The sequence below is a fragment of the Pagrus major genome, chromosome 24, assembly GCF_040436345.1.
Source record: "Pagrus major chromosome 24, Pma_NU_1.0".
NCBI classification, from domain to species: Eukaryota; Metazoa; Chordata; class Actinopteri; order Spariformes; family Sparidae; genus Pagrus; species Pagrus major.
The window spans coordinates 18,483,809-18,509,030 of record NC_133238.1 but is presented as its reverse complement, the minus strand read 5'-3'; the positions used below and the strand labels follow the sequence as shown (position 1 = coordinate 18,509,030).

The 25,222-nt window shown below is 40.5% G+C and overlaps 1 protein-coding gene across 4 annotated transcripts in view; it reads left to right on the top strand.

Annotated features, from left to right (window-relative positions):
- The window catches only part of LOC140992085 (fibronectin type III domain-containing protein 4-like), a 79,132-nt gene that overhangs the window by 43,838 nt on the left and 10,072 nt on the right, over positions 1-25,222 (top strand). For all 4 annotated transcript variants that reach the window (XM_073462329.1, XM_073462328.1, XM_073462327.1 and 1 more), the window contains one exon: positions 22,576-22,691. In XM_073462329.1, coding sequence (XP_073318430.1) covers positions 22,632-22,691 — 60 coding nt within the window. In that variant the 5' untranslated portion in view covers positions 22,576-22,631. The remainder of the gene's footprint in view (positions 1-22,575; positions 22,692-25,222) is intronic.

The window sequence follows — 25,222 nt, the reverse complement described above, 5'->3', positions numbered from 1 at the left end:
TCGATAGATTGCCATGAAATTTCCAACATTCATGATCCCCAGAGGATGAATTATGGTGACTTTAGTGACTTTTCTAACACCACCAGCAGGTCAAAGTGTTCATGTACAGGTATCCTCTGAAATATCTAAAAATCTATGTAGTAGATTTGCACAAAGTTTTGTGCAGAATGCATGGTCACCAGGAGATGAATCTGTCTGACTTTGGTGATCCCACTGACTTTTCCTTGCGGTTGACATTTCGCCATGAGAATTTGCACTGAGTTCATGGTGCCCAAAGGATGAATCCTTCCCTCTTTGGTGATCTCCTGACTACCAGCCGGTCAAAATTTTCATTTATCCTCTAAAACATCTCTATACGATGGATTCATGCAGGATTCATGGTCCCGAGAGGAAAATTCTGTCTGACTTCAGTGATCCCTTGACTTTTCCTTTACCTTCACCATGAGAGATATTCATGTCCTCCTCAGGATGAATTGTACTTTGGTGATCCTGTAACCATTCCTCTTGTGCTGTCATCATGAGCACAGCCTTGCAGAGCTGCTAGCATGGCTGTAGATTCTCAGGGCCTTTCTCAAACCATCAGGTTAACAGTTAACGGACACACTCACAGCTGAATGAAGCAGCGATAAGCTGCAGGACGAACTTCCCTTTCTCTGGCAGAAACTGGAAGTGCTTTTTTGTAACCATGGTTTGGTATCAGCAACTTTTGGAAGCTGCAATTTTTGGTAAATATCGTGTTTTTCAGTCTGATGTTGAAGCTGATTGGTTTTTGAAACAGTCTCTGCAAAAACACAAGACAGAAATGAACATTTCTACCATTTTCTAAACTAGAGAAGGTGCATTTGATCTAAAAAACAATGCAACCTTTATGTTAATATTAAATGTCTATCTCAGTTTGATCAGTTTTATACGAGTAGTTGCAGGGAACTTATATTGTGCAGAGCGTCTTCCATGACAAACAGAAAACAGCTTTGCATGCGCACATTAAATTAGCATCAGTGTAGACTCGCCGCTGGAGGTTTTTTAAAACCCACTTTCGCTCCCTGCTAATTGGTTTGGGATGGCACTTAGCGTGGCAGACCCTCCACACGGACATGCAAACAGAGTGGAAGTGGTCAGGGAGGTGGTGTTGGAAGTGGTCTGAGAAAGGCCCTCAGTCGTGTTCTGGATCCATCTGTATTTTATTTCAGGTTTTTCTAAATGCACTCTTGATGTAGAGACTGTAATGTCCTCCAGTTTCCCCTTTTATGGGAATATATCTTGTGGTGTGAGGGGGTGGAGGCTGTTTTAAGAAGCTGCTGATGCACTTGGATGAGTGCCTTTCATGTAAAATGTAGTGGCGTGTTAGTTGGACATAAGAAATACTCCGAATAATCAGTCTCAGCCTGCAAAAACACATATCGGTTGATGAATGGTGCTTTAAGAAATGAAACCATAATAATAAACAGTAAACGTACCCTCTCAATTCACGCTATTTTTTTAATTCTTTCATTTAGTATATTGTGCTGCAGGCTCGTGCTGCTTGTGTGCATTTTGTAATCACTGCATCTCACTGTTTCCTTGTTTGGCTGTTAAATAATTTCACTCCAGCTGCACGCAGTTACCACCACTGAGGCAGAACGATCCCTGAGTGACGATCGCTCTTGTTTCAGAGCTTAATAAGGTTAAACAAAAGCCCAGACGAATCACACTGTACGTCTGCATGGTGATGTGGTTTGGCCTCGTTTCACTGGGCCTGGACTGGATGTGTGTGTGTGTGTGTGTGCTCGGCTGGAGGAAGACATGATCTGAAGTTGGTTGACTCATAATCTTGGCATTGCCAACGGACATGTGGCGTACTGTAGGCTGCTAGCTCCCCTTGGTGGAGAGAGTCGGTACACAGGCGTAAACACAAGTCCAGCAGTGCATCAGTTAGAGGCGTTAAAATCAATAAAACGTGTGATTATTATCAAATCACGTGACGTAAAAGGACAAAGTGCCTCATAAATAATCAAATCCTGTATGAAAAATGTTTAAGATAATAATATAAATCCAGAAATGAGACGTTAAAGCTTGGATTTTGAGCGAGACTTGAAATAAACACCAGAAAAAAATGAGTGCAGACTCAAATATCAAAGGTCCAAATGTCAGCCTGAAATTAATCAAAGAACTTCCATTCATAATTTATTCTGCATTGTGTCTCATTCAAAGCAGCAGCCAACCTTAATCCTTTTCACTCTGCATCTTGACTTCGGGCCTTTTTTTCTTTTCTTTTTTTTTTGTCGGAGCATCACAGAGCAGAAACACATTAGCATACTGGAATAAACAAGAGAGAGCGACACTTGATTTTTGCCAACAAGTCCTCCTGGGAGCGCGGAGCGAGTGGAAAGCTCATCAAGCCGAGCAGTAAAGTGGAACTTTAACAACAAAGCAAACTGCAGCTGTGATAAACTTCCATGATTCTGTGGTAATGATCAGAGTTTTCATGGTGGCAGTGAGACAGTTGGAAAGTTACATAGACGTTATTGGATATTGCAGTTTATTATTCATCCATTCATGCTGCATTCAAGTACGAATTTGAGGTACTTTACTCGAGTATTTCAACTATATATTCTACTCCACCACAGTTATGAGGCAAATATTGTATTTTCCACATCTGTCCGACGGTTTTTATTACTTTTCAGATCAGGTTTTTTCTCCAGGATGTAATGTTAGCAGTCAACGTTTTTCTGCAAACCACAGATACGTCCTGGCCACATTTCACATCAGGCAGTGGAGGGGATGGAGGTGACATTATCGCAAGCCAACAACTCCCTGAAAACTGCAGGTCCGCTCCAACTCTCACCTCTTTTAAATCAAGGCTGAAGACCTTTCTGTTTGCCTCTGCACTGTGACTTTCTAGTCTCGTCTCTTTTAAACCTTCTATTTTAGCTTATTTTCCTATTTCTTAACTTGTTTTAATGTTTTGTTTCTTGATGTCTTCCTGCTTGTTTTTAATGCATTTTAATCCAATTTTTAATGTCATTTGTATGCCCCTGTAAAGCACTTTGAGTTGCCTTGTGTCTGAATTGTGCTGTACAAATAAACTTGCCTTGCTGCTTAACTTCATAAACCCTCTGTTAGATTAGCTGGATAAAGCATTGTCACAAAGCTGAACACAGGCTGTTTTTCTGACTTTTTTATAGATTATCACAGGACATTTGATAATCTTCTAGAATATGATGCATCGCTGTAGATTTATCTAACCAACCGTATATAAAGTAGTTAACAAACACGGCTTTCTCTCCCTGCAATCCTCCTAAAACCACCAAAATATAGTCAAAATGAAATCATTACTGGAGGTGAAGTAATGTTCGACTTCCATCCTTTTTAAAATTCCTGTCAATTTGTTGTTTGTTTTTATTTCCATCAAGGACGTTCAGGTCCTGGGAGCACATGGTGATTAGCAACAGAGCAGTTTTTTATTAAGAAGGTAGGAGAGGCAAACAAAAGCATTCTGCTTCTGCCTCAGCCTCGTCAGTCACGACTGAATACAAAGACTGTTGACTTACTGTCCCTATTTATTGTATAATGTGTGATGACTGAATTAAAATACTACTACAACTCAATCTGCAGAATAAATGACAGCTAAGTACGTTTCTGTTAAACCACAGATGAGTCTGTTTAGGTTGAATTTTCTTTTTCTCTCTTGTCACAACGATTTATGCACAAAAACCACTTGGTAAGGCTTCAGAAAACATCATGGTTTGACTTAAAATATCTGTTTTGGTCGCCACAAAAACGGCTGGAAATATCCACAGGTAATAATACACCCAAGTACCCTTGAATGCAGGACTTTTTCTGGTAATGGAGTACTTTCACGGTGTGGTATCATTACCTTTACTTGAAGTGGAAATGAACAACTGTCACGCTCTGGTGTTTCCAAGTTTTAATTGTTTGTGCTGCAAAGACAACTGGTTCGATTTCTCTTTTCCCTCAAAGTATCAAAAACAGTAAAACAGATAAAAAACGTTGGAGATCGATCAGTGTGCCGACATTTAATAAAAGTGAATTTTTGGGGTAAAATAATCAGCGTTTAAAGGCTCAAAATAAACTGTTCACCACCTTTTTATATCTGTTTGACAGTGATGCTCTCTGGCCTCACACAGCAGAAACATCCTCTTCCCCTGCTCATGACTCAGCTCTTGCGGGGGGATCCCGAGGCGTTCCCACACCAGATGGGATATTTGGACCCTGCAGCATGTTCTTGATCTTCCCTGCGTTTGTCTTCTCCCAGTTGGTCCAAATAATCGCCACAGGGAGGCGCCCTGAGCAGATGTCTCCACCAGCTCAACTGTTTCAAGTCAACAAAAGAAAATACTGATTTCTATGTCTGCATAATTTATTTATTTCATAGATTTGTGACCCTGTAGACTTTTCAAACTAAGCTGTAAAGCTTCTCAGCTGCCTCGGTATTATTGGATTATTTCATACTCAGCTACAGTACAGGTCGATACTGTGTCTTTTCCTGTCAGTCAAAGTGATTAAAGTGTGGCAGAAAAGCCTCTCTAAAGAAACTTTGAGTCATTTGACAGTAAAACTTCTCAACACACACTCAAACTCAAGCTGTGCCCCAACCCAGCACTACTTATCCCATCAGGTTTTTAGGCGTGTAGCTTGTTACAAAATTAGACTAAAAGATCTTGTCATGCATCATAATCCATCCTGATTTTCTGAGCGTGCTGTTGCTGGTGACACCGAGCAGGAGAAGCTGCTCACAGCTGCAAACAATTAAAACAGATGACGGGCGGCGCTGAGGCAGCTGCAGGAAGATTACAGAAAACTACAACAATGAAATATTCAATCTGTAGAAAAAGGATCTAGTTTCATTTTGTGTGTAATTTGACATTATGTTCTGCAGTTTGATTTGTTTGCTGATTTCTTGGACAGTAACTGTGAAACATCTGAAATACTCAGATACAGTGGTCACACTTTGGCGACCCCAGGTGGCAGCAGCGTTACATTATTGCTTCATCCCAAGTCTTTACCACATAATAGCTGTATGGATCACTGAATGTACCCCAATATATAGTTCTGATGTTTATAGTAAACTGTTTTTGCAGTTAATATACGATAAATAAACACTGAACTGCCTTATACCAACAGGAAAATATACAACTTTGAGTTTTAAATGCAGTTTGTGAAACAAACAAGACGGCAACATAGTTCAGAAACAATTTAATTAAGATAAAAATGATTATAAGAACAGTTTATATAAACAGTTGACACTATTTAATTCAAACGTCACTGTGTGCATGAACACAAGATAAGATAAAACTTCAAGTGACAGAAAAATACAGAACGAGACAAAAATAGAAAAACAAAATAAACATATAGATATAACCATGATGGGTTATTGCACCCATTAACACTCATAATCTCCAGCTGTTGCTTTTATTTTGAAATATGCCGTATATTTCAGATGTTTTCAGAAGTTTGAGGGACTTTTTATTCCCCCTCATGAAACCTTTACTGTGTTTTTCAAGTTTTACATTTCTAACATGTAACAGACAACATTTCCTGACAAAGTCCATACAGACGTCTGACTGTCATTTGACGAGGATGAAGGTTTTGTCGCAGTTTCACTAAATAAAACAAGTGTACTTGATCATGAGAATCTTGCCTTTTCTACTTCAGCCCCCTTTGAAGGCCTCTGAGACGTTTGATGCCAGAAAATCGAAAGTATAAACTCACGCGGCGTTTGATCCTGAATCAATATGCGACGTCAGAAATGTCAAACTGTGTGACTTTGCAGAGGAATAACTAGTGCGCTGCTAAAAATGGGTAAAATAAATCAGAGGCTCAATCGAAAAGCTTCAACTAAAGATTAATGACGTGTGAAAGCTGTCGCTGCTGCCCCACAGGTTTTAAACGGGGACTTTTATTAAACAGCGGGTATTTTATTTTGACACCGTATCTGGGACAAATGCCAGTTTACACCATAGAAAGGGCTTTTGCAGAAGGTTGGGAGCCATGTCCTTTGTTTATAGAGTCAATCTTACAAGCAAGGTCAGTATGCTCTATTTTATAGATGCATGAGTGGCACAGCTCACGAGAAAAAATATAACGAGCAGAAAATAATAAGCTCTCTTGCTTTATAATGAAAATCTATAACCCTGCCTTGTTATGTCACTCTGGGGAACTATTTTACCTGTTTTATTGCAGCTTTTCTCCAATTACAGTTTTAGGCTTATAATACTTCAGTGGGTCTGTTACAATAATGATTCAGGGATTTGTGGTGGTGTTATCGTGCATCAATACGGTGTTTACAGTGTCTGTCTTCAGCTACGTTTACCTTCTGTGTCTCCTGAGGGGGTTTCGTATGGAAGTTCGTAACTGCTAGTGTGAAAAGAAATGTGACCCTGTAAGTCATTGTGATGAGAAGCATTCCTGAGATAATGACTTACTCATTATTTCAAGATACGTCATTCTTTAGAGATACTAAGTAATAATTTTGACATACTCAGTCATTATTTAGAGATATTAGTCATTATTTAGAATAATTAAGTCAGTAGTTCAGGATACTAAGTCATTATTTTGTGATGCTTACTCACAATTAGTTACAAAGTAATCATTTTGAGATGCTGAGTTGTCATTTAGAGAAACGAAATCAGACTTTGAGGTTACTAAGTCATCGTTTCAAGACTGTCATTATTTAGAGGCGGTAAATCATATTTCAAGATACTTAGTCGTTATTTCAGGATACTGAGACAATGTTTTGAGATATTAATTCACGATTTAAAATACAGGAATTCATTATTTAGAGATACAAAAACATCATATTTGGATACTGAGTCATTATTTTGATATACTAAGTCACTATTGTTACTATTACTTTGAGACGGTATCATTATTTTAAAATATTTAGTAATTCTTTGGGGAAACGTATGAATAATATTGAGATAGAGTCATTATCTCTAGATAGAGTCCTTATTTTCAAGATATTAAGATGTTACTTTGAGATATTAAGTCATTATTTTAGAAAACTAAGTCATTATTGTAAGATATTAAGTAATTTTGAGATACTAAGTCATTATTTTTCTCATTATAATGACTCACAAGATCTTTTTTCATCACATGGCAGAAATGGGCTTCCATAGTTTTAGGTTGTTTTGTCTCCTTCTTGCTATTTTCAGAATTTTTACAAAACAATCGATGGATTATTATAATTAGCAGATTACTCCAGAATGAAAATAATCATTATTTGCCGTCCTATAAAAAATCCATTTCATTTCAACCGACTGCAACCGTAAAATCCTGCTTTTGCATCAATGAGTCAGAATCAATTAAATATATCATACACAATAATATAACAGTTGCAGGGGATATTTAACTGCACTTCAATACTTTAAGTACATTTTCCGGATTAGACTTGCAGACCTTTACTTACAGTGCAGGGCTGATCTGGATGCTTCCACCACTGAGCTTGTGGAAAGCACAGAGAAATTGAAATTACACATTTTTCCAAGGTCAAAAAGATCATCAACTCTCAGTTCATGCTTCGTGGATTTTATGATGATTTTATTGTGTATTATGTGATTATTACAATCCGATCCTGTCAAGGTGAGTCTCGGTAATCAGATCGTATAATCAACAGTTTATTACTGACTGCATGCAGGTGATGAAATGCGCACCCCCACCCTCTCCATCCTTCCTCCTCCCTCCTCCTCCTCCTCCTCCATCCTCTGTGTAGTGACAGCAGGATCTGAACGTCAGTCTCGGTGCTGAGAGAAGCAGCGTGCAGCTCTCCAGTGTTTATGAGTGGCTGGCTGGCTGGAGGAGTTACCACGAAGCTCCTGCAGACAGACATTTTCTCATCCTCCGGGCTTCCCATAATCTGCCAGATTAATCCGGCGGACCACCTTTGCGCTCCGAGCCTCCTCCGTGCGCCTTAATCATCACCCTATTGTCTTCCTCTTTTATTTATTTAAATCCTCAATCAACGTCGATTTCTTCTCTTTTTTTTCCGCTGACATGACAGCAGACCTGCCTCAGAGCTGTCCGCGCTGCTGAACCTCCACCTGCCTGGCGGATTTAAGCGTCTCCAGCCGGCCATGACGCAAAATTGAGCCCGCAGGAGGACAGGGAGGAACTACCTGTTAGCTTCTCCGGGGCTGCGGGGATTATGCTGCGCGTCCACGAGAAGTGTCCTTCATTCATTCAGCCTCTGTGAGTCCGCAGCTGCATACCTACTGACCCACTTTGCGCAAGTTGGGGGGGAATAAAAAGCAGCGACGCAGCGCAGAGATGAGGATGGAGATGATGTGGAGGCAGTGGTGACCCTGCAGGGGGGGGGAAACTTCCAGTGAGCCACAGGAGAGTTAAAGAGGACACAAAGGGGAAGAGGGGAAGCTGAAGAGCCAGAGGTGTGTGCGTGTGAGCCCGGAGACAGAGAAGGTTATGACCGCGTCTCCTCACCTGGACCCCGGGCTGCTGCTGCTGCTGCTGGCCTGCTGGCAAACACCGGGGATGGTCGGAGCGAGTGAGTCTTGACTCAGTGTGTTTGTGTTTCTCATTGTCTGTGTTAATGTCAGAGTGGAGTCCGGAATGACTTTCCAGCTGCAAACAGCTGCTGTGATCAGATAAGGATGAGATCCTGCACGATTTAATGGTGCTTCAGTGGCATCACGTAAAAGCATGGCTTTAAAGGCAAATTCAACAAAACAGCTGAAGTTAGAGAATCAAACATGAGCACACATTCAAAACTGCATAAGAAAAATGCACAATTTATCTAATCAACATAGTAGACCAGACTATTATTGATAAAATCTTGTGTTCAATTTTTTGTTCTCTTTTCAATTTCCTCTCTCAAAAACGTGAGCACACATTCAAAACTACATAAGAAAAATGCACAATTTAGCTAATCAAAATACTGAGCCAGACAATAATCTAAAAAAATAAAAATCTGTGTTCATCAAAGTCCAGAATGACTTTCCAGCTGCAAACAGCTGCTGTGATCAGATAATGATGAGATTCAGATTGTGTCAAAGGTGCTTTACTGGCATCATGTACAAAATGTTTCTTGCTAAAAGCGAATTCAACAACCCAGCTGAAGTTAAAAAATTAAACATAACCACACATTCAAAACTACATAAGAAAAATGCACAATTTAGCTAATCAAAGAAGTAAACCAGACAATTATTGATAAAAACTTGTGTTAAATGTTTTTTGTTCATCTTTTCAACCTCCACTCTCAAAAACATGAGCACACATTCAAAACTGCATAAGAAAAATGCAGTATTTATCTAATCAAAATGGTAGACCAGACACTTTTCAATAACAATCTGTGTTAATGTAATGATATTGCATCAAAGTTAAGTCCAGAATGACTTTCAAGGTCCAAGCAGCGGATGTAATTCAGATAATGACACGATGGCGCACGTTTCCAAGGTGCTTGATCGGCATCCAATACCAAAATATTTATTTCTAAAAGCGAATTCAACAAACCAGCTGAAGTTAAAGAATCAAGCATGAGCACACATTCAAAACTACATAAGAAAAATGCAACATTTATCTCATGTTGCATCAAAGTGAGGTTCAGATGACTTTCCAGGTGTAGACAGCTGGAAAGATTTTGCACACATGCCAAACTTCATTAGAAAAATGCAACATTTATCTAGTCAGAATAGTAAACAAGATAATTATCAATAATATATCTGTGTTGTTTGTGTTTTTCTTTGACTTTTCAGCCACCTCCCTCAAAAAAAACAAATATAAGATGATTGATGAAAAGTGGAACAATCATTTCTGAACAGAAATGAGTCAATAAAAAGGCTGTAATGACTTTATGATTATAGGACAGAAAGGTCAGGTGATCATTCAGGTGTGTTATGAGGTGATAACATCCTGTAAATCTTACCAAGGTGACCTTTTTCTTCACATTACATGAATGTTTTTTCTTGTTTTGGTTTAGCTCATTCTTATTTTAAGACTTTGGCAGACCTTTTCCTATATTTTAGACAAAAAAGGGGAATTATCTTCATTTTCAGTGTTCACAGTGCTCGTCTTTTTCTTCCTGTGTGGACGTTTTGTCTTGTTTTCATCCTCATAAAACATTTTCTCAGTACACATGGAAAAAACTGCAGCAACATACAGTTTTCTGTACAGAAATGGCTAAAATGATTGTTGTTTTCTCTGCTCTCAGTGCAAACATGTCTTTTATCTTTGTACGTTTTCTCTGCATTGATTCATTTAACCCCGCTGGTGGTCCAGTCGGTACACACCCGCGCTGTGCAGCCAAACATGACTCAATTCTAGAAACCTTTATTTAAAATTCAGGTGGGGATCCCAATATTTCCACAGTATATGTCAAGCTGAAATCTTTATGGAACGTTCAAAAACACACCCTCAGGTCTTGGACTGAACATTTTTACTCAGTGTAAACATCACGTAGCTTCAATAAAGAGTCAGAATAAGCTGATACGATGCTTTTAACAACCTCGGCGCGACTAGAGGGTCAAATTGGACGTTAAGGGGCTAAAAGCTCATAAAGAGAGGTTCAAGTGCACGGCAGCAGCACAGCTTTACATCAACATGTTGCTCTGTCTGTGTGACTTTAGGTGAGTGGAGGGCTGTACCCTGTTTACGCCTTATATTTCAACTAGACAAACAGCTGTAGTAAAACTGTCAAAACCTTAATTGAATGTCTATCAGGGGATTGGGGATTTCAAAGCAATCTCTCTCTCTTGCTCTCTGGCCTGTTTAATTAGCTGTAGGAGGAATACAACAGCACTTAAATCATCCGAACCGCCGGTCACATCCCAGCTCTCGATGTCTCGATACAAAATTCAACCTTTGGCAAAACCAGATCCACGTGCGTCTGCTTGGCTGATCACCAAGAGGCGGCTAATCTGCGTTTACGAGGCTCCGTATTGATTCGGCCAATGAAGTGCGCTCTTATATTTCTCCACACGGCCTTCACCTTCTCAGGCTCAATGACATAACATCGCATCTTTACCAGAGCTCATTAACCACGCCGCATCCTGCTGCTCTTTGCCTCAGGTTTAATTGAGGATTTCCATTCATGAAAAGCAACCGTGAAGGCCTCTCTTGTTAAGCATTAGCATTAGTTAAAATCACTAGAAAATGTTGCCAAAGGCAGGAGGAACAGATTTAAGTAAACATATCTGACTTTAGAAGATCTTTATTTACTGGGAAACAGTGTTTTCCCAATAAGAACGAGGATTATTCAGCAGAACTGCTGGACAAAACTGAAACAACTCCAAATTTTGAATAATGTATGACCTCTACTTGGACCTCCACCACTGAGGTCCATTTAATAGCTGCTCTGGAGCTTTCAGTTGTCTGGAAGAAACCCAATCACCAGAATAAATCTTGGCAATGTACTGCAAACTATGGATATGTTGAGACTTTAACCTTATGTTAGGCTCAGTTTTCAGTTTTATATTGTTACAAGGCGGTTCTTTAAGTCCGGTTAGGTTAGAGGCAAAAAGCACTTTGTTAGGGTTAGGAAAAGATTGTGTCTTGGCTTAAAATACCTGATTCTGTCACCACAAACAAGGCTGGAAAATGTCCCCATATCTCGTCAAAAGTACCTGGTAACACAGCTGGAAAATGTCCCTAGTTTTGTGGAAAACATGCAGTTTTTCTGTCACTAACATGACTGAATAATGTCCCGAAGTCTCGTTAAAACTTTCTGCTTTTGTTGCCACTAACACAGTTGGAAAATGTCGCCTCATCTTGTCCAAACCATCCGGTTTTGTTGCCACTAACCCGGCTGGAAAATGTCCCACCATCTAGTCAAAAATCTCCTGTTTTGTTGCGACAAACACAAGTGGAAAAAGTCCTGAAGCCTCGTTAAATATATTAAGCTGTGTCACCACTAACACAGCTGGAAAATATCACGACATCTCATCAAAAATATCCAAACAAACACGGCTGCCATCCCACTTTTGACAGCTCGTATATGTCATGTGACACATTTTGTAGAAATGTATATATGACACACATCATTCTTTGCAAAGACGTAAAAAGGCCAGGATTTTTATTCTAGCGACCGGGATGTCAGGATCTAAAACCGACTCTTGATGCACAAGAAGACCTTTTTCCCCTTTTAAAGAGATTTCTTGGTAGCTTGTCCTTATCCAAATCGACGGTCTGAGGATAGAGTGTTGTAAGCTTTCCAGATTGTAAATCCCCCTGAGGCACTTCTTAAGATGTGATATTGGGCTATATAAATAAAACTGACTTGACTTGACAAGACAGATTTTCATCAGACCTGGTTGGACTCTGGGTTGTGTTTTGCCATGTTGCATCTCGTTGCTCCCAGCTGAAAAACCTTGGAACGAAATGAAAAGCTGTTCATTTTAAGACCAAAAAGTCTACATGGGCTTTTGGAGAGGAGCTCAAAGAAAGGAAGCTGAACATTTGCAGCACGTAGGGGGGGATAAAAATGCACCAACTGTGGCCACAGGAGGTCTTTATTTAAAAGGAGCAGGGCAAAGTGCTGCTTTGTTCATGCAGGGGAGGCTCTCCTTCTGCTCTGCTTCACATTACTGCTGTGCTCGCTGTTGATTGTCTTTATTTATTCTCTTTGCTCGCTCTGATTTTCTCCGCTAACCTGACGATTTGAATGATCCCTGTGTCTCTGGTTTTTGAGGTTTTTCTACCTGGGCTGTTTCAGTTTTGCAGGACAGCTTTCCTGCTGCTGCTCAGAAATTCAGCAGAACTCACTTTGATGGGTTCTGGTGGGACGTGACTAAACTTGACGGGCCGAATTCTCTGCTAATTGCTGACATTTGGGTCCAGTTCAACAATGTTGTTGCATAATGTGGTCGTTAATCAAAAAAACCGATAAGCAGCTTTCAGTTGACTCTCGGAAAGTTACACAAAGATTAAAAACCTTATCTATCATGTCCTGTCTTACCTTTATATCCTCACATAACACAATATATTACCAATATACAGCATTTCTTTGTTGAAAAATCATTTAAACGACCCACAGAGACCCAAACGACTGCAAAGAGACTCAAAATAACTACATAATTACATAAAATGGCCACAAAGAGATGCAAATCCACCACAAAGAGAGACAACACAACTGCAATGATGATGAAAAATTATTAAAAGAAGACATAATACACAACAGATAAGATTACCACAAAGATGCATAATGACAACAAACAGACGCTAAACAACTACTAAAAGAAAAGGAATGACTGCAAAGAGAGACTAAACCACCACAAAGATGCAGAGCAACTACAAAGAGATACAATGTGTCCACAAAGAGACATAGAACAACCACGAAAAGACGCAAAACAGCTACAAAGAGACAGAATGACAAAAACAAGAGACAAAACAACCACAAAGAGATGCATAACAACTACAGAGTCACAAATTGACCTCAAAAGGCACAAAATGACCCTTGAATGGAGGCAAAATGACCACAAAAAGACACTTAACAACTACAAAGAGACAGACAACTACAAACAGATGCAAGATGACCTCAAAAAGACACAAAATGACCTCAGAAAGAATTAAAATGACTACACAAGAGACCAAACGACCACAAAGACATGCAAAACAACCACAAAACTGTTTTGATTGCAACTCTTTCACGTGTCTTGTGTCCAGGTGGTTATTGTCTCACAGTCCGTCCTGATCATACTGTATCTTAATCAACATGCACAGGTTGTTACTGTATCTCAAGCACGTGCACACACACACACACACACATGCACCAACATCCATCCATCACAGAGAGTGCTGGGGAGCCATTAGCCAGATTAGGCTGTCTGCGTCTATCAGCAAACTGTTACTTTGCTGTGATTTACAGTCAACTGTCCGGGCCAGGTCGTACGTCAGGCGACTCTACTCCAGGAAAAACCATGTAAACAACGGCTGTCACGAGGCTTGTTGTTGTTGTTGCGAGGGGCTGCGGAGGAACGCAGGGTCGGATTTGACAAGACATGTACATTTGGTGAAAGCTCTTGTCCGTCTCGTGGTAAAACAAATGAGCAGAGCATTGTGTGGACAGATCAAACCTCTGTGTGTGTGAGCATCTGTTTTTATGAACTTCTGAGGCTTAAGTACGGACAGAAGGATGTGAGAAAGCCTCAGTAAACACATCCTGCCCGTCCCTCTTCTTCTCAGAATTAATTTACTTATTTCATGTTTGTGCTTCAGCCAGGATTAGGATTAGTGTTTTCAGTTCTGCAGCTGTAGCAAGATTAGTTCATTTGTTCCGAGCTCTGGTCCTTTTTTTCAGGAATTTTCCAGATAAGAGTCCTTGACAACTTGAAACAGGATTAAATAAGATGAGTCACAGCAGAGAGAATCACAATATTACACTGATGAAGGTAATTTAATTTAGTCTGTCAGTTGGACCACCACGTTTGATAGATTTTGACAGAATTTTGTGCAGACATTCAGGTTCCCCAGAGGATGAATCTCACTGACTTCTGTCATCCCCTGATATTTCATCTAGAAGAAAGAGCAGGCCAAAGTTTCCACTTATCCTGTGAAATAACTCAACATCTTTTAGATTGGTTTGGCTCAGGCGTTCATGGTTTGATTGGTTTGTTCGTTTGTTGGTTAGTTGTTTTGTTGGTTTGTTGGTTGGTTGGTTGGTTGTTTTGTTGGTTTGTTGGTTGGTTGGTTGCTTTGTTGGTTGGTTGGTTGTTTTGTTCGTTTGTTGGTTGGTTGGTTGGTTGGTTTGTTGGTTTGTTGGTTGGTTGGTTGGTTGGTTTGTTGGTTTGTTGGTTGGTTGGTTACTTTGTTGGTTGGTTGGTTGTTTTGTTGGTTTGTTGGTTGGTTGGTTGGTTGGTTTGTTGGTTTGTTGGTTGGTTGGTTACTTTGTTGGTTGGTTGGTTGTTTTGTTCGTTTGTTGGCTGGTTGGTTGGTTGGTTGGTTGTTTTGTTCGTTTGTTGGTTGGTTGGTTGGTTGGTTGTTTTGTTCGTTTGTTGGTTGGTTGGTTGGTTGTTTTGTTCGTTTGTTGGTTGGTTGGTTGGTTGTTTTGTTCGTTTGTTGGCTGGTTGGTTGTTTTGTTCGTTTGTTGGTTGGTTGGTTGGTTGTTTTGTTCGTTTGTTGGTTGGTTGGTTGGTTGTTTTGTTCGTTTGTTGGCTGGTTGGTTGTTTTGTTCGTTTGTTGGTTAGTTGTTTTGTTGGTTTGTTGGTTGGTTGGTTGGTTGGTTTGTTGGTTTGTTGGTTGGTTGGTTACTTTGTTGGTTGGTTGGTTGTTTTGTTCGTTTGTTGGCTGGTTGGTTGGTTGGTTGGTTGTTTTGTTCGTTTGTTGGTTGGTTGGTTGGTTGGTTGTTTTGTTCGTTTGTTGGTTGGTTGGTTGGTTGTTTTGTTCGTTTGTTGGTTGGTTGGTTGGTTGTTTTGTTCGTTTGTTGGCTGGTTGGTTGTTTTGTTCGTTTGTTGGTTGGTTGGTTGGTTGGTTGTTTTGTTGGTTTGTTGGTTGGTTGGTTGGTTGGTTGTTTTGTTCGTTTGTTGGTTGGTTGTTTTGTTCGTTTGTTGGCTGGTTGGTTGTTTTGTTCGTTTGTTGGTTGGTTGGTTGGTTGTTTTGTTCGTTTGTTGGTTGGTTGGTTGGTTGTTTTGTTCGTTTGTTGGTTGGTTGGTTGGTTGTTTTGTTCGTTTGTTGGCTGGTTGGTTGTTTTGTTCGTTTGTTGGTTGGTTGGTTGTTTTGTTGGTTCAGAGTGCCAGTTAGTTGGTCACTGTTTGATGGAAAAAAATGAGTCTGGACTCTTAATCATTGGCTAAGAGACATTTACTTTTATTGGGCTATTGTTTTGCTGCAAAAGAAAACCAAAATAGACACATTAAAATATATTTTCGGTGCATTTCAATGACATTAATATAAAATAAATCCTTAATCAGCATGCATAGGTTATTATAATATGATTTATGGAGTAACAAAGCTCTTTTAACAGAGTTTTTCTTTTACTAAGAGGATAAAGGGGAGTGTTAAATCTATGTTTTGTTACATTTTGTCTATATTGATGGCTAAAGCTTCCTGCAATGTTGAAAAAAAATTACCAATGGGCATAAATGATTAAGTTGGACAAATGAGCCTGAAACATGAAGGACAAACAAGGACATGTAAGGATTGTGTGTGTGTGTGTGTGCGTGTGTGTGTGTGTGTGTGTGTGTGTGTGCTCTTACAAGCACCTGAACTGCTATATTTCATCATTTAATCAATATCCACATTCGCCTCCTCCTCATACTCCCTGTTTTCCCTCCACCCTCTCTCCATCTCTTCTTCTACCATCCCTCCAACATTGATCTTCTCCTCCTCCCCCTCCTTCCATCCATCTCACTTTGCCCTTCGTGTGTCTTTCCTCTCACAACCAAAAGATTGAAAAATTCACTCGCCACCTCCTGATATCTGGCCGAGATAATTGCTCACCCTCCATCCTTCATTTTCCTGTCATATTCCTGTCGTCTTTCATCCCGTCGTCCTCTCATCTCCGCTGTTTTCCTCTCTCATCTCCATCTCTTTCCCTTCTGTCTTCCTGACTCTGTCTAAGCCTCCCCTCTCATCTCCTCTCCTGGTGTGTATAATGTAATTGCAGAAGTCTATTCTCCGTGTGTGCGCTCTGTTGCAGCGCTGGCAGATGAAAGCGGTTGGGATTTAGCAGCCGTAACGTGATGGGAGTTCAGGGGGATCTTGGCTGTCATTGGCAGAGACAAGGGAACATGGTTTTGAATGTGTTTTCCTCTGTGGAGTGTGTGTGTGAGTGTGTAGGTGGAGGATGGGATTTTCTGCCTGTTTTATTATATGTACATATGTTTGTTTTTTTGAATATCCTCAATTCTCTCGAAAGAAAAATTCCTGTTGCCTCTTATTACTACACGGTATTGCCAAAAGTATGTGGACACACATATGTAGACAATCCTTTAGGCAGTGAACTTGACTGAACTGCACAGACCTGACGCGACCTCTGCCGCATCCAACGCGTCGGCATGAACTAGAAAATCGGCTGTGAGGAGGATCTTATCACGCGGCATCATCGACCGACCTTGCAAGACAGAGTGCAAACAATTTTTTGCGTTCTGTTAGTGGGTGTTCAGATCAAAAACAGCCCAGCGTTACAGAAAAATGAATTAAAACAGATATGTGAAAGGCCCCAATGTCTCTACTTCATAGGAACAGGACATGCAGACTCTTTTTGCAATCATCTTACATTTGTTTGTAGTTGTTTTGCATCTTTTTGTAGTTCTGCAGGTCTTTTTGTGGTCATTTTGCACCTTTGTTCTGGTTTTACCTCTTATTTTAGTTTCTCTTTATGATTGCTGTGTCTCTCTGGAGCCTTTTTCTGTTTCTTTGTGGTCATTTTGCGTCTCCTCGTGTTCAGTCCAGTTATCGTTGTATAGTACATGTCTCTTTCAGTGTGGCGTTATGCAGGTGAAACCGAGGGGGCTCCTGACTGTTTAGGCCCCCTGGGCTTGTGCCTGTTGGGACCATTCAGTAATCCACCCGTCACCAGATAAGCAGCAGTGATACAGTGTTCGTTCATTCACTAAAGCTGCGTCTTGCCGCAGGACAACGTATTTAGATGCGGCAAAAGTTGAGCAAGGTTCCAACTTTTTGCTGCCGTGGTCTCTGAACTAGGGGATTTGTCTGAATGATTGTCTGTATAAAATATGAACAGTGCTTCTGGATCTGAGAACAGCCTTGAAAAACAGCTAAATAAAACCCAGATGGCGATTGCTGTAATGCCCAAACTCGAGGCTTCAAAACAGTGGTTGGACATTCACCTCACTTTGTGCAGCATAGGTGGATCCGTTTGTGGCATCTACTCGCATCCTCCATCGATGGTGTTTGCAATTATGCCATTAAAGTTCCAGTAAGGGCAAAATGTTAGTGTTGATTGTTTTTTTTACATGTCTTGATCCATATCTCACCTTTACGCCAGGATCAGGCCCCGAGCTGTTTTACAGGAGACACTTAACTATGCTGAAGCAAAAAGCACTCCACTAGCTGTTTCATGGGAACTTTAACAGACCGTAACATACTTGTGGGAAGTCTTCACTGAAGAGTGGAGCAGCATGTTAAATCCTGTGGTTTTATAATAAGGCTTTCAGCAATCAAATATGAGTGTGATGTTTGGGTGTCCACATAATTTTGGCCATTTATTGCAGAGTGTTATCTCATAAAAATTCAGCTATTAACACTGAATTTTGAGTCAGCAGAGTGTTTCTAAAGCCACCGTTTAGCAGAGACGTTTAATAATTATACAGAGAGGAATTTATCACAAACCAGCCGCTGTGGCCAATTTCTACACCCACACTATCAGGAAATAGACCAGAATGCATTGCAGCTGCAGGACATCTCAGCCACAAATGCTGCTTTTTTCTCAACTGGGAAAAAAAAACTCCCACTTTCTTGCTCTCGCCACACTTCCATTCAATCCACCTACACATGCTGAGTGCAACAGGTTCATAATCCTTCCCTGTGTGCAGTCACTGGGAATTCTGGGAAATGTAGGAAGGCACTCTCTCACAGATAACAGTGTTCTTTAAATGACTCTGGAGCAGTTTTTTGGCAGGCAGGCCAGCGTGTCCTGCAGGGAGCGGAGGAAGGCTGGTCTGTATAATGAGCTGTGGTTAGCTTGTTAGCCTGAGATAGGGCTTGACATTCACGGTCATACTCCACTGAGCCTCACTGGATGCTTACGATTTGAAATCACACTGAATTATTTTTTTTTAGTCTGCTGCCGAATGTTTGGAGGGTTTGTGTCAGCGCTGCCGCCTCCAGCAGCCTGGAAATGTTTGCAGTTTTCTTTGTTTTTACAGGAAGAGGGAGGAGATGTTGCTGTCGTTCTTGTTGTTGTCACTGCTCTAATCAAGGTGGCATTGTGTTTTCGAGTACTTCATACACAAACAACATTAGGCTGAGAAACAACACTATGAAGCTGTGACAGTTCTGATGAAATTTTTTAAAAAAGAAAGTGAAAATAAAGATTGTGAGAAGCCTGAACCTCTGCTTCGATTAGAAAAAGGAAATACTGTTCATTTATTGGCTGAGGAGGTGAGTCAAATATTCTACAATTTGAAAAAGCTAAGTTGGACCTAATGAGAAAAATAATCTATACCTCAAGTCGGTAAAACTTGAGGTATAGGCCTGAAAGCCACAAAGCATAAAGAAATGAAGATTTGCTAACAGAGGGGGTTTGACCTGTAGTATCCCCAGTAAACACACCAACCTCTTCAGCTGTTGCAGTCCCTCCCGAGTGGCCGGCTACTCCTCCTCCTGAGTGTCTCTAGGCTATAGAGAGCAGACAGGCCGGATTTCCGAATGGTGGGCAACATGGTGGTAAAACCCGCCTTGCCGAAACAAATGTTAGTCCTGCGTCCAAGTTTCGGTGTGGACAGAGGGGCGTCCCTCCCTCAAACCTCCACCCCAAAGACACAGCTGCGAGCCGAAGAGGTTGGTGTGTTTACTGGGGAAAAGTTAAGCTGGAAAACTGCCGTATCACCACCACAGCAAGGCATACACACCAGCGATGTATAAATGGTCATAATGGCGTAGCCTCTGCGTAGAGCATACAATCAGCAGTAGAGCAGAGAGGTCTAGCTAAAAGTAACGCATAAATGGTTGGAATAGTTTGATAAAAGTGCTAAAATGCAATGAAAGTGCCCTCTTGGATGCTCCTAGGGTGATAAAACATGGTGAAGTGCCCTCTAAGATACCTTCCCACTGGAGAAAACATGATTAAGTGCCCTCTTATCACAACTTTCTGAGCACTGGTGCTCCACCACATACAACTGGTGCACCTTTTCTAGTTTGTGTTGCCCCTGCCCATCAAACGTCCTGAGTCCACCACTGGGCTAAAGCAACAGATTTAGTCCGAGTGAAATCACAGTTTGCAAGTTAAGTGGAAAACCAAGTCAAGTTATCAAAACAGTGACTTGAGTTGACTCCGTATCTCTGGCTAAAAGCAAAGAATAACAGTTGAAATTGTTATAAAAGTACGTGAAAAACAGAAATAAATCATGCATAATGCAGATGCCTTAAATCACTAGCAGTAGGCTACATGAGGGTTCGTTGAAAAAGGGTGACAAAAAAAACCCCTTTTTTATCATCGTTGTCAGGCAACTGCTGCCATGGGAAACACACGGAGAGGGTTGCAGCTTTGACATTTTCAGTCTCCGCTATTATACCAAAAAACAGCGCTGTCATCTTCTGAAAAATGATCAGATAAGCACAATAGCTGCAGTGTCATTATTGTTCCTGTTTCCTCACGCAAGACGTGAAGAGAATATAAATCTCACTTTGACTTTATGATGCTATAATGCAGAACCTCAGCATTTTAATGCCCTGTTTTTAGCCTTGATGCCCTAATTGGCTGCTGTGGAGGCTGCTTCTCCCGTCTGATGGAGGTTTTTTTTTTATAATATGTATAAAAACCTGGTGCACAAGTGGAAACGCACAAAAACACAAGGACACACACTCTGCAGTGGGCACATACTAATGGCTTTCAGCAGCCAGAGATATTGATGAGAAACATGGAGGGCTATTCTCGTCCTGCACTAAAAGAAGAAGAAGAAAAGAAGAAGAAGAAGAAGAAGTTGGGGTGGATGACCTGAAGACATCAATATGAGCTCCTCACTCGCAGGAAAAACCCAGTTATTGATCCCATCACATGTCGTATCATCACCAGGAGGAGAGTCATGGACGGACGCCAGCTCCTCTTTTCTCCTCATTTCTGTCTTTATGTCTCATTTTTACTTTTTTGTGTCTTTATTTTTCAATCTTTCCGCCCTGCTTTCTCAGATTAATGTGTTTGTTTCTCTTTTTGTGGTTATTTTTTAGTCTTTTCTTTCTTTCTTGCTGTCTTTCTATCATATTGTGTCCATCTCTTTGCTGTCTTAATGTCTTTGTATCTTTCATTCTGTCCCATTTTGTCTTTTAGTCTTGTTTTTAGCGTTTTCTGTTTTTTGTCACTTTGTCTAGTTTCCCCTTTTTAGTTTATTGTCTCGTGTTTTGTTTTGTCTGTTTTTTTTCTTGTCTTTTTTTGTCTCATTTCAACCTTTTCTGTCTTTTCTTGTCTCTGTCTCTGTTTCAGTTTTTTAACGACTTGTCTTTCTTTTGGTCTCATTCTGCCTTTCTTTTACTTTTTTTGTTTCCGTCTTGTTTATTTTTTTCCGTTTTTTGTCAATTTCTTTCCTTTTTCTTCTTTTTCTTTCTTTTTTTAGTCTCTCATTTAATGTTTTCTGTTGTTTGGTTTCAGTTTTGTCTTTTTTGTTCTGACTCGTTCATTTTTTCTTTTTCTTGGTTTCTGTCTTTTTTTTCTTCCATCTTTTTTCACTTTTCTGTTATTTATGTTTTTCTTTCTGTGTTTGCATCTCTTAGTCGTCTTCTATGCCTTTTTACCTTTTTTCATATCTGCCGTTTTGTCTTGTCTTGTATTCTTGCTTTCTTTCTGTCCCTTTTTGTCTTTTTTTAAGCTTTCTTTCTTTCCTCTCCAGTTATTTATATTTTGTGGGAAAGGGTTTTGTCTTCCAGTTTCCCTGTTTCTCGTTTCCTCAGACTGTTATTTCTTCACTTTTCACTTCTCTCGTTCCATCTTGTCTTCCCTCACACTTCCAGCTGTTGTCGTCACAGAAACAGAAACACCAAGGAAACACTTTCCTCTCGTATTTCCCTCCCTCTCATTGGAGGTCACTGCATTCACTGATGATTGAGTGACAAAGAAAATCTCACACTCTCTCAGCGAACACCTCAGATTTCCCATCCATTTTGATCTGCCTCCAGAGGATCGTTAACACGAGCTGGAGTGAGTGGGTACAGTATGTGTCTCTTCACATGATCATGCATTTACATCTCGGCCATTAAGCCGACACTTCATCAGTCATCCTCACCAGTGTCCTGCTCAAGGACACCTGGACGGACGATTGATGATAAAAACACATGTGGACATGATGGAGACGTTTGTGTTCAGGACGTCCGACTAAGTGCTCTGCATTAAAGTACACAAGCAACAGGTGACGTGAAGAGAAATATGTAAAATAAAGAATAACGAAGAAGAAGAAGGTGGTTCAACTTGTTAAAACACTCATTAGCAGAGGCCAGCGGGCTCGTGTGCATTATTAATGTAACCATATTCATCTTTAATGTATCAACTGTGCTGAGGGGGATGAAAGGTAGAAATCTTTTATGATTTTCTTTGGAGATGTTACTCCTTGTTTTGATTTGCCTTGCAGGGTCATAACAATGTTTCTTTATTCTTTAGTCACAGTTTGAAAAGTAGTGTCTCCATCCTTTTATCTGTGCTGTTGGCTTTGTACGCAGAAACACTATGTGGCCAAAAGTATGTGGACACCCCCTGTTTAGGGGTCTTCTTCATGGTTTCAGTTAAGCCCAGGAGCAGGATGTTTAAGGTGTCCACATACTTTTGGCCACGTTGTGTATTGTTTTTAAACACTCCTCTCCCCAGCTGTTTCCTGTGCTGCAGCAGGACATGAGTCTCTCTAACACCATTTGAAGTGTGTTACTCTCTGTCCCTGACAAGTAATGGTGTGTGTGTGTGTGTGTGTGTGTGTGTGTGTGTGTGTGTGTGTGTGTGTGTGTGTGTGTGTGTGTGTGTGTTATCAGCTGTGCCAGCAGCCCCGGTGAACGTGTCGGTGACCCAGCTGAGGGCGCATTCGGCCATGGTGACCTGGAACGTCCCTCAGGGAGACACTGTCATTGGATACGCCATCTCACAGCAGGTACAGTGTCATCACTGTGTGTGTGTGTGTGTGTGTGTGTGAATATTAATTGTGAGCCCGCCAAATGAGCTCAAAGATCGATTTTTCTTAATTGCTTTAATCCTTAAAAAAGCTTGAGAAATAATTTGTCAGCCTGCTCATTAGGCTCAGTCAATCTGTCTGGCGTCACATTTACCCTGATCTCACCCTTTCCTCCCTCCGCGAGCTCGTTTGGTTGAAGGCCAATTAATTTTGCAGAGATACAAATTGAAGGGATTTTAAATTATGAACCGAATGCCCAGATGGATCGTTGCCATGCTCAGGGCAAGAAAACAGCTTTTCCAAAGTTGAATTATGTATTTTTTGTGATCGTCTTTATCTCTTGAGTAGTTTTTCTCCCCACTCCTGCGGTCCGCGGTGGTTTTTAAAGCGCTGCGTCATTCATGAGGCCAGTTTACAGTCAGCAGTCTGCCCGAAGACACTGACTCACTGAAGGGGTGTCTCCTTTACAAAAAACAACTTTGGATACGTCAGGAGGATCTGCTCGTAAAAGTCTCACTTGTTGAAAGGCTTGTTAATGTCGAGACCGGCTGCTGGTTGACAAAAGGTACTTTCAGAGGAAATAATAAAAACAATCTCCTGATTACAAAAGTGTCCGGCCAAAACAACACCTGGAAGTATCCAAATAAGAAAAGCAGGCAAAGATTGGTAATTAAATTAAATGTACTTTTTGTGAATGAAAGTGGAAACACACACCTGGTGGTTTTTATCTGACGTTAGCCAACACTTCACTGAAGGTGTAACTGCTACTATGTGTTCAACATGTGTTACTTTTGGCTAACTAAACTGTTTCAAACATCGACTTTTAGCCAACCATTTTAGCCATTTATCTGTTAATTTGAGCTAACTAGTTTCAAAAATTGACTTTTAGCTTACAGTTTCAATAATTTCTGTCACTTTTAACCAACTGTTTGAGCCACATTACTTTTCGCTAATTATTCAACAACTAATCTGTTACTTTAATGCTACTTTAAGCATTTCTGTTCATTTTAGCCGACTCTTTCAAACATTTACTTTTAGCTAGCTGTTAACTAACATTTATATTTTACTTTAAGCTAACAGTTTCAACCATTTATCTATTCAGGCTACTTTTAACATTTATCCATCAGTCTGCTGTTAGCTTTAGCCTCCATTTTTTTGTTACTTTTAGCCATTTATCTGTAAATTTGGGCTAAATAGTTTCAAAAATTGACTTTTAGCTTACAGTTTCAACCATTTCTGTTACTTTTAGCTGTTTCAAATCATTTTTGTCACTTTTAGCTAACTGTTTGAGCCATTTTCCATTACTTCTAGCTAACTGTCTCATTAATCCATTAGCCTACATTTAGCTTACTGTTAAAAACATCTATGTCTTTATCCAGCAGTCTCAATCTCAATTGCACATAGTGTCGAGGTGTTACTGACTCAATATGTGAAGCCTATAGTATATTTTTATGATCCAAGGCTTCTGTTTTCCAGATTTATTTGCACTAAATTTTTCAGTCCACCTTGGGAATAACAAAACATGTCGTAGTCGATTCTGCTCACATCTTGTCCGTCTCACGTCCACCAGGCTGCTAACTCAGCTTGGTTCATTCTAATCAGTTTCCACCACCCACAGTTTGGCAAAAGCAGAATCAGACATTAGCTGAGCTCTGAGTGGGAGTTGTCTCCATTAGTGGAAATTATTTGGCCGGGACTCGTCTCACAGGAGGAACATCCACGGCGGCGGCGATGCCAAACAACTCGTCTTTTTATTTATTATTTTTTTAAGTCTCCTCACGTCTGACTCAGAATCCATCAACCTCGTGGCATTTTCAAGAAAACAGACGACGGGGATGTAAAACATCTCCTGCCATAACCTCAGAAAGCACTTATGTAACAACCCTACTCAAATATTAAAGGGGAGGTGATGGGGGCAGGTAGGTGCAGCCGGTATCCATACAAGACGTTTCATTTACTGAGCTCCTCTTAGTCATCAAAAGGGAGAAAATGTACAAAAGGGCAAAACAGTCTTGGAGATGCAGTTATATAAAACATACTGGGCTCAACAATTAGCTGCAGGATCCGACGTCAGGCTGCACGAGGAGATTATTTCATATAGACGACCGTTCAGTAACAAGCTGAGCCTTGTGTTTGTGAAGGAGAAGCAGGACGAGTGAATCTGCTCAGACAAAGAGTTGCTTCACTCCATCTGAAGTTGTTCCAAATCCCCGAGCTCAGGCTGCTGAGATTCACACATTATGCAATCAAACACACTGACAGAGGAAGTAACCCAATTTTGCGATTGTATATCTGAGCTGCACAAACTCCCAATAATCCTTATTGCGATTCATAAATCTCAAACTGTCACTGAACACCGATTGTTGATTAGCGCGTAGGTGTGGGTGGACGTTGATCAAATAAATCCACGCTGCACCTGCAGATAGAGTTTAAAAACTGTGGGCGTGTTGTCAGGTGTCTTAACCTGGCACCAAAAGAAAACCTGAGCCGGTGACACAAACAGAGGTTTG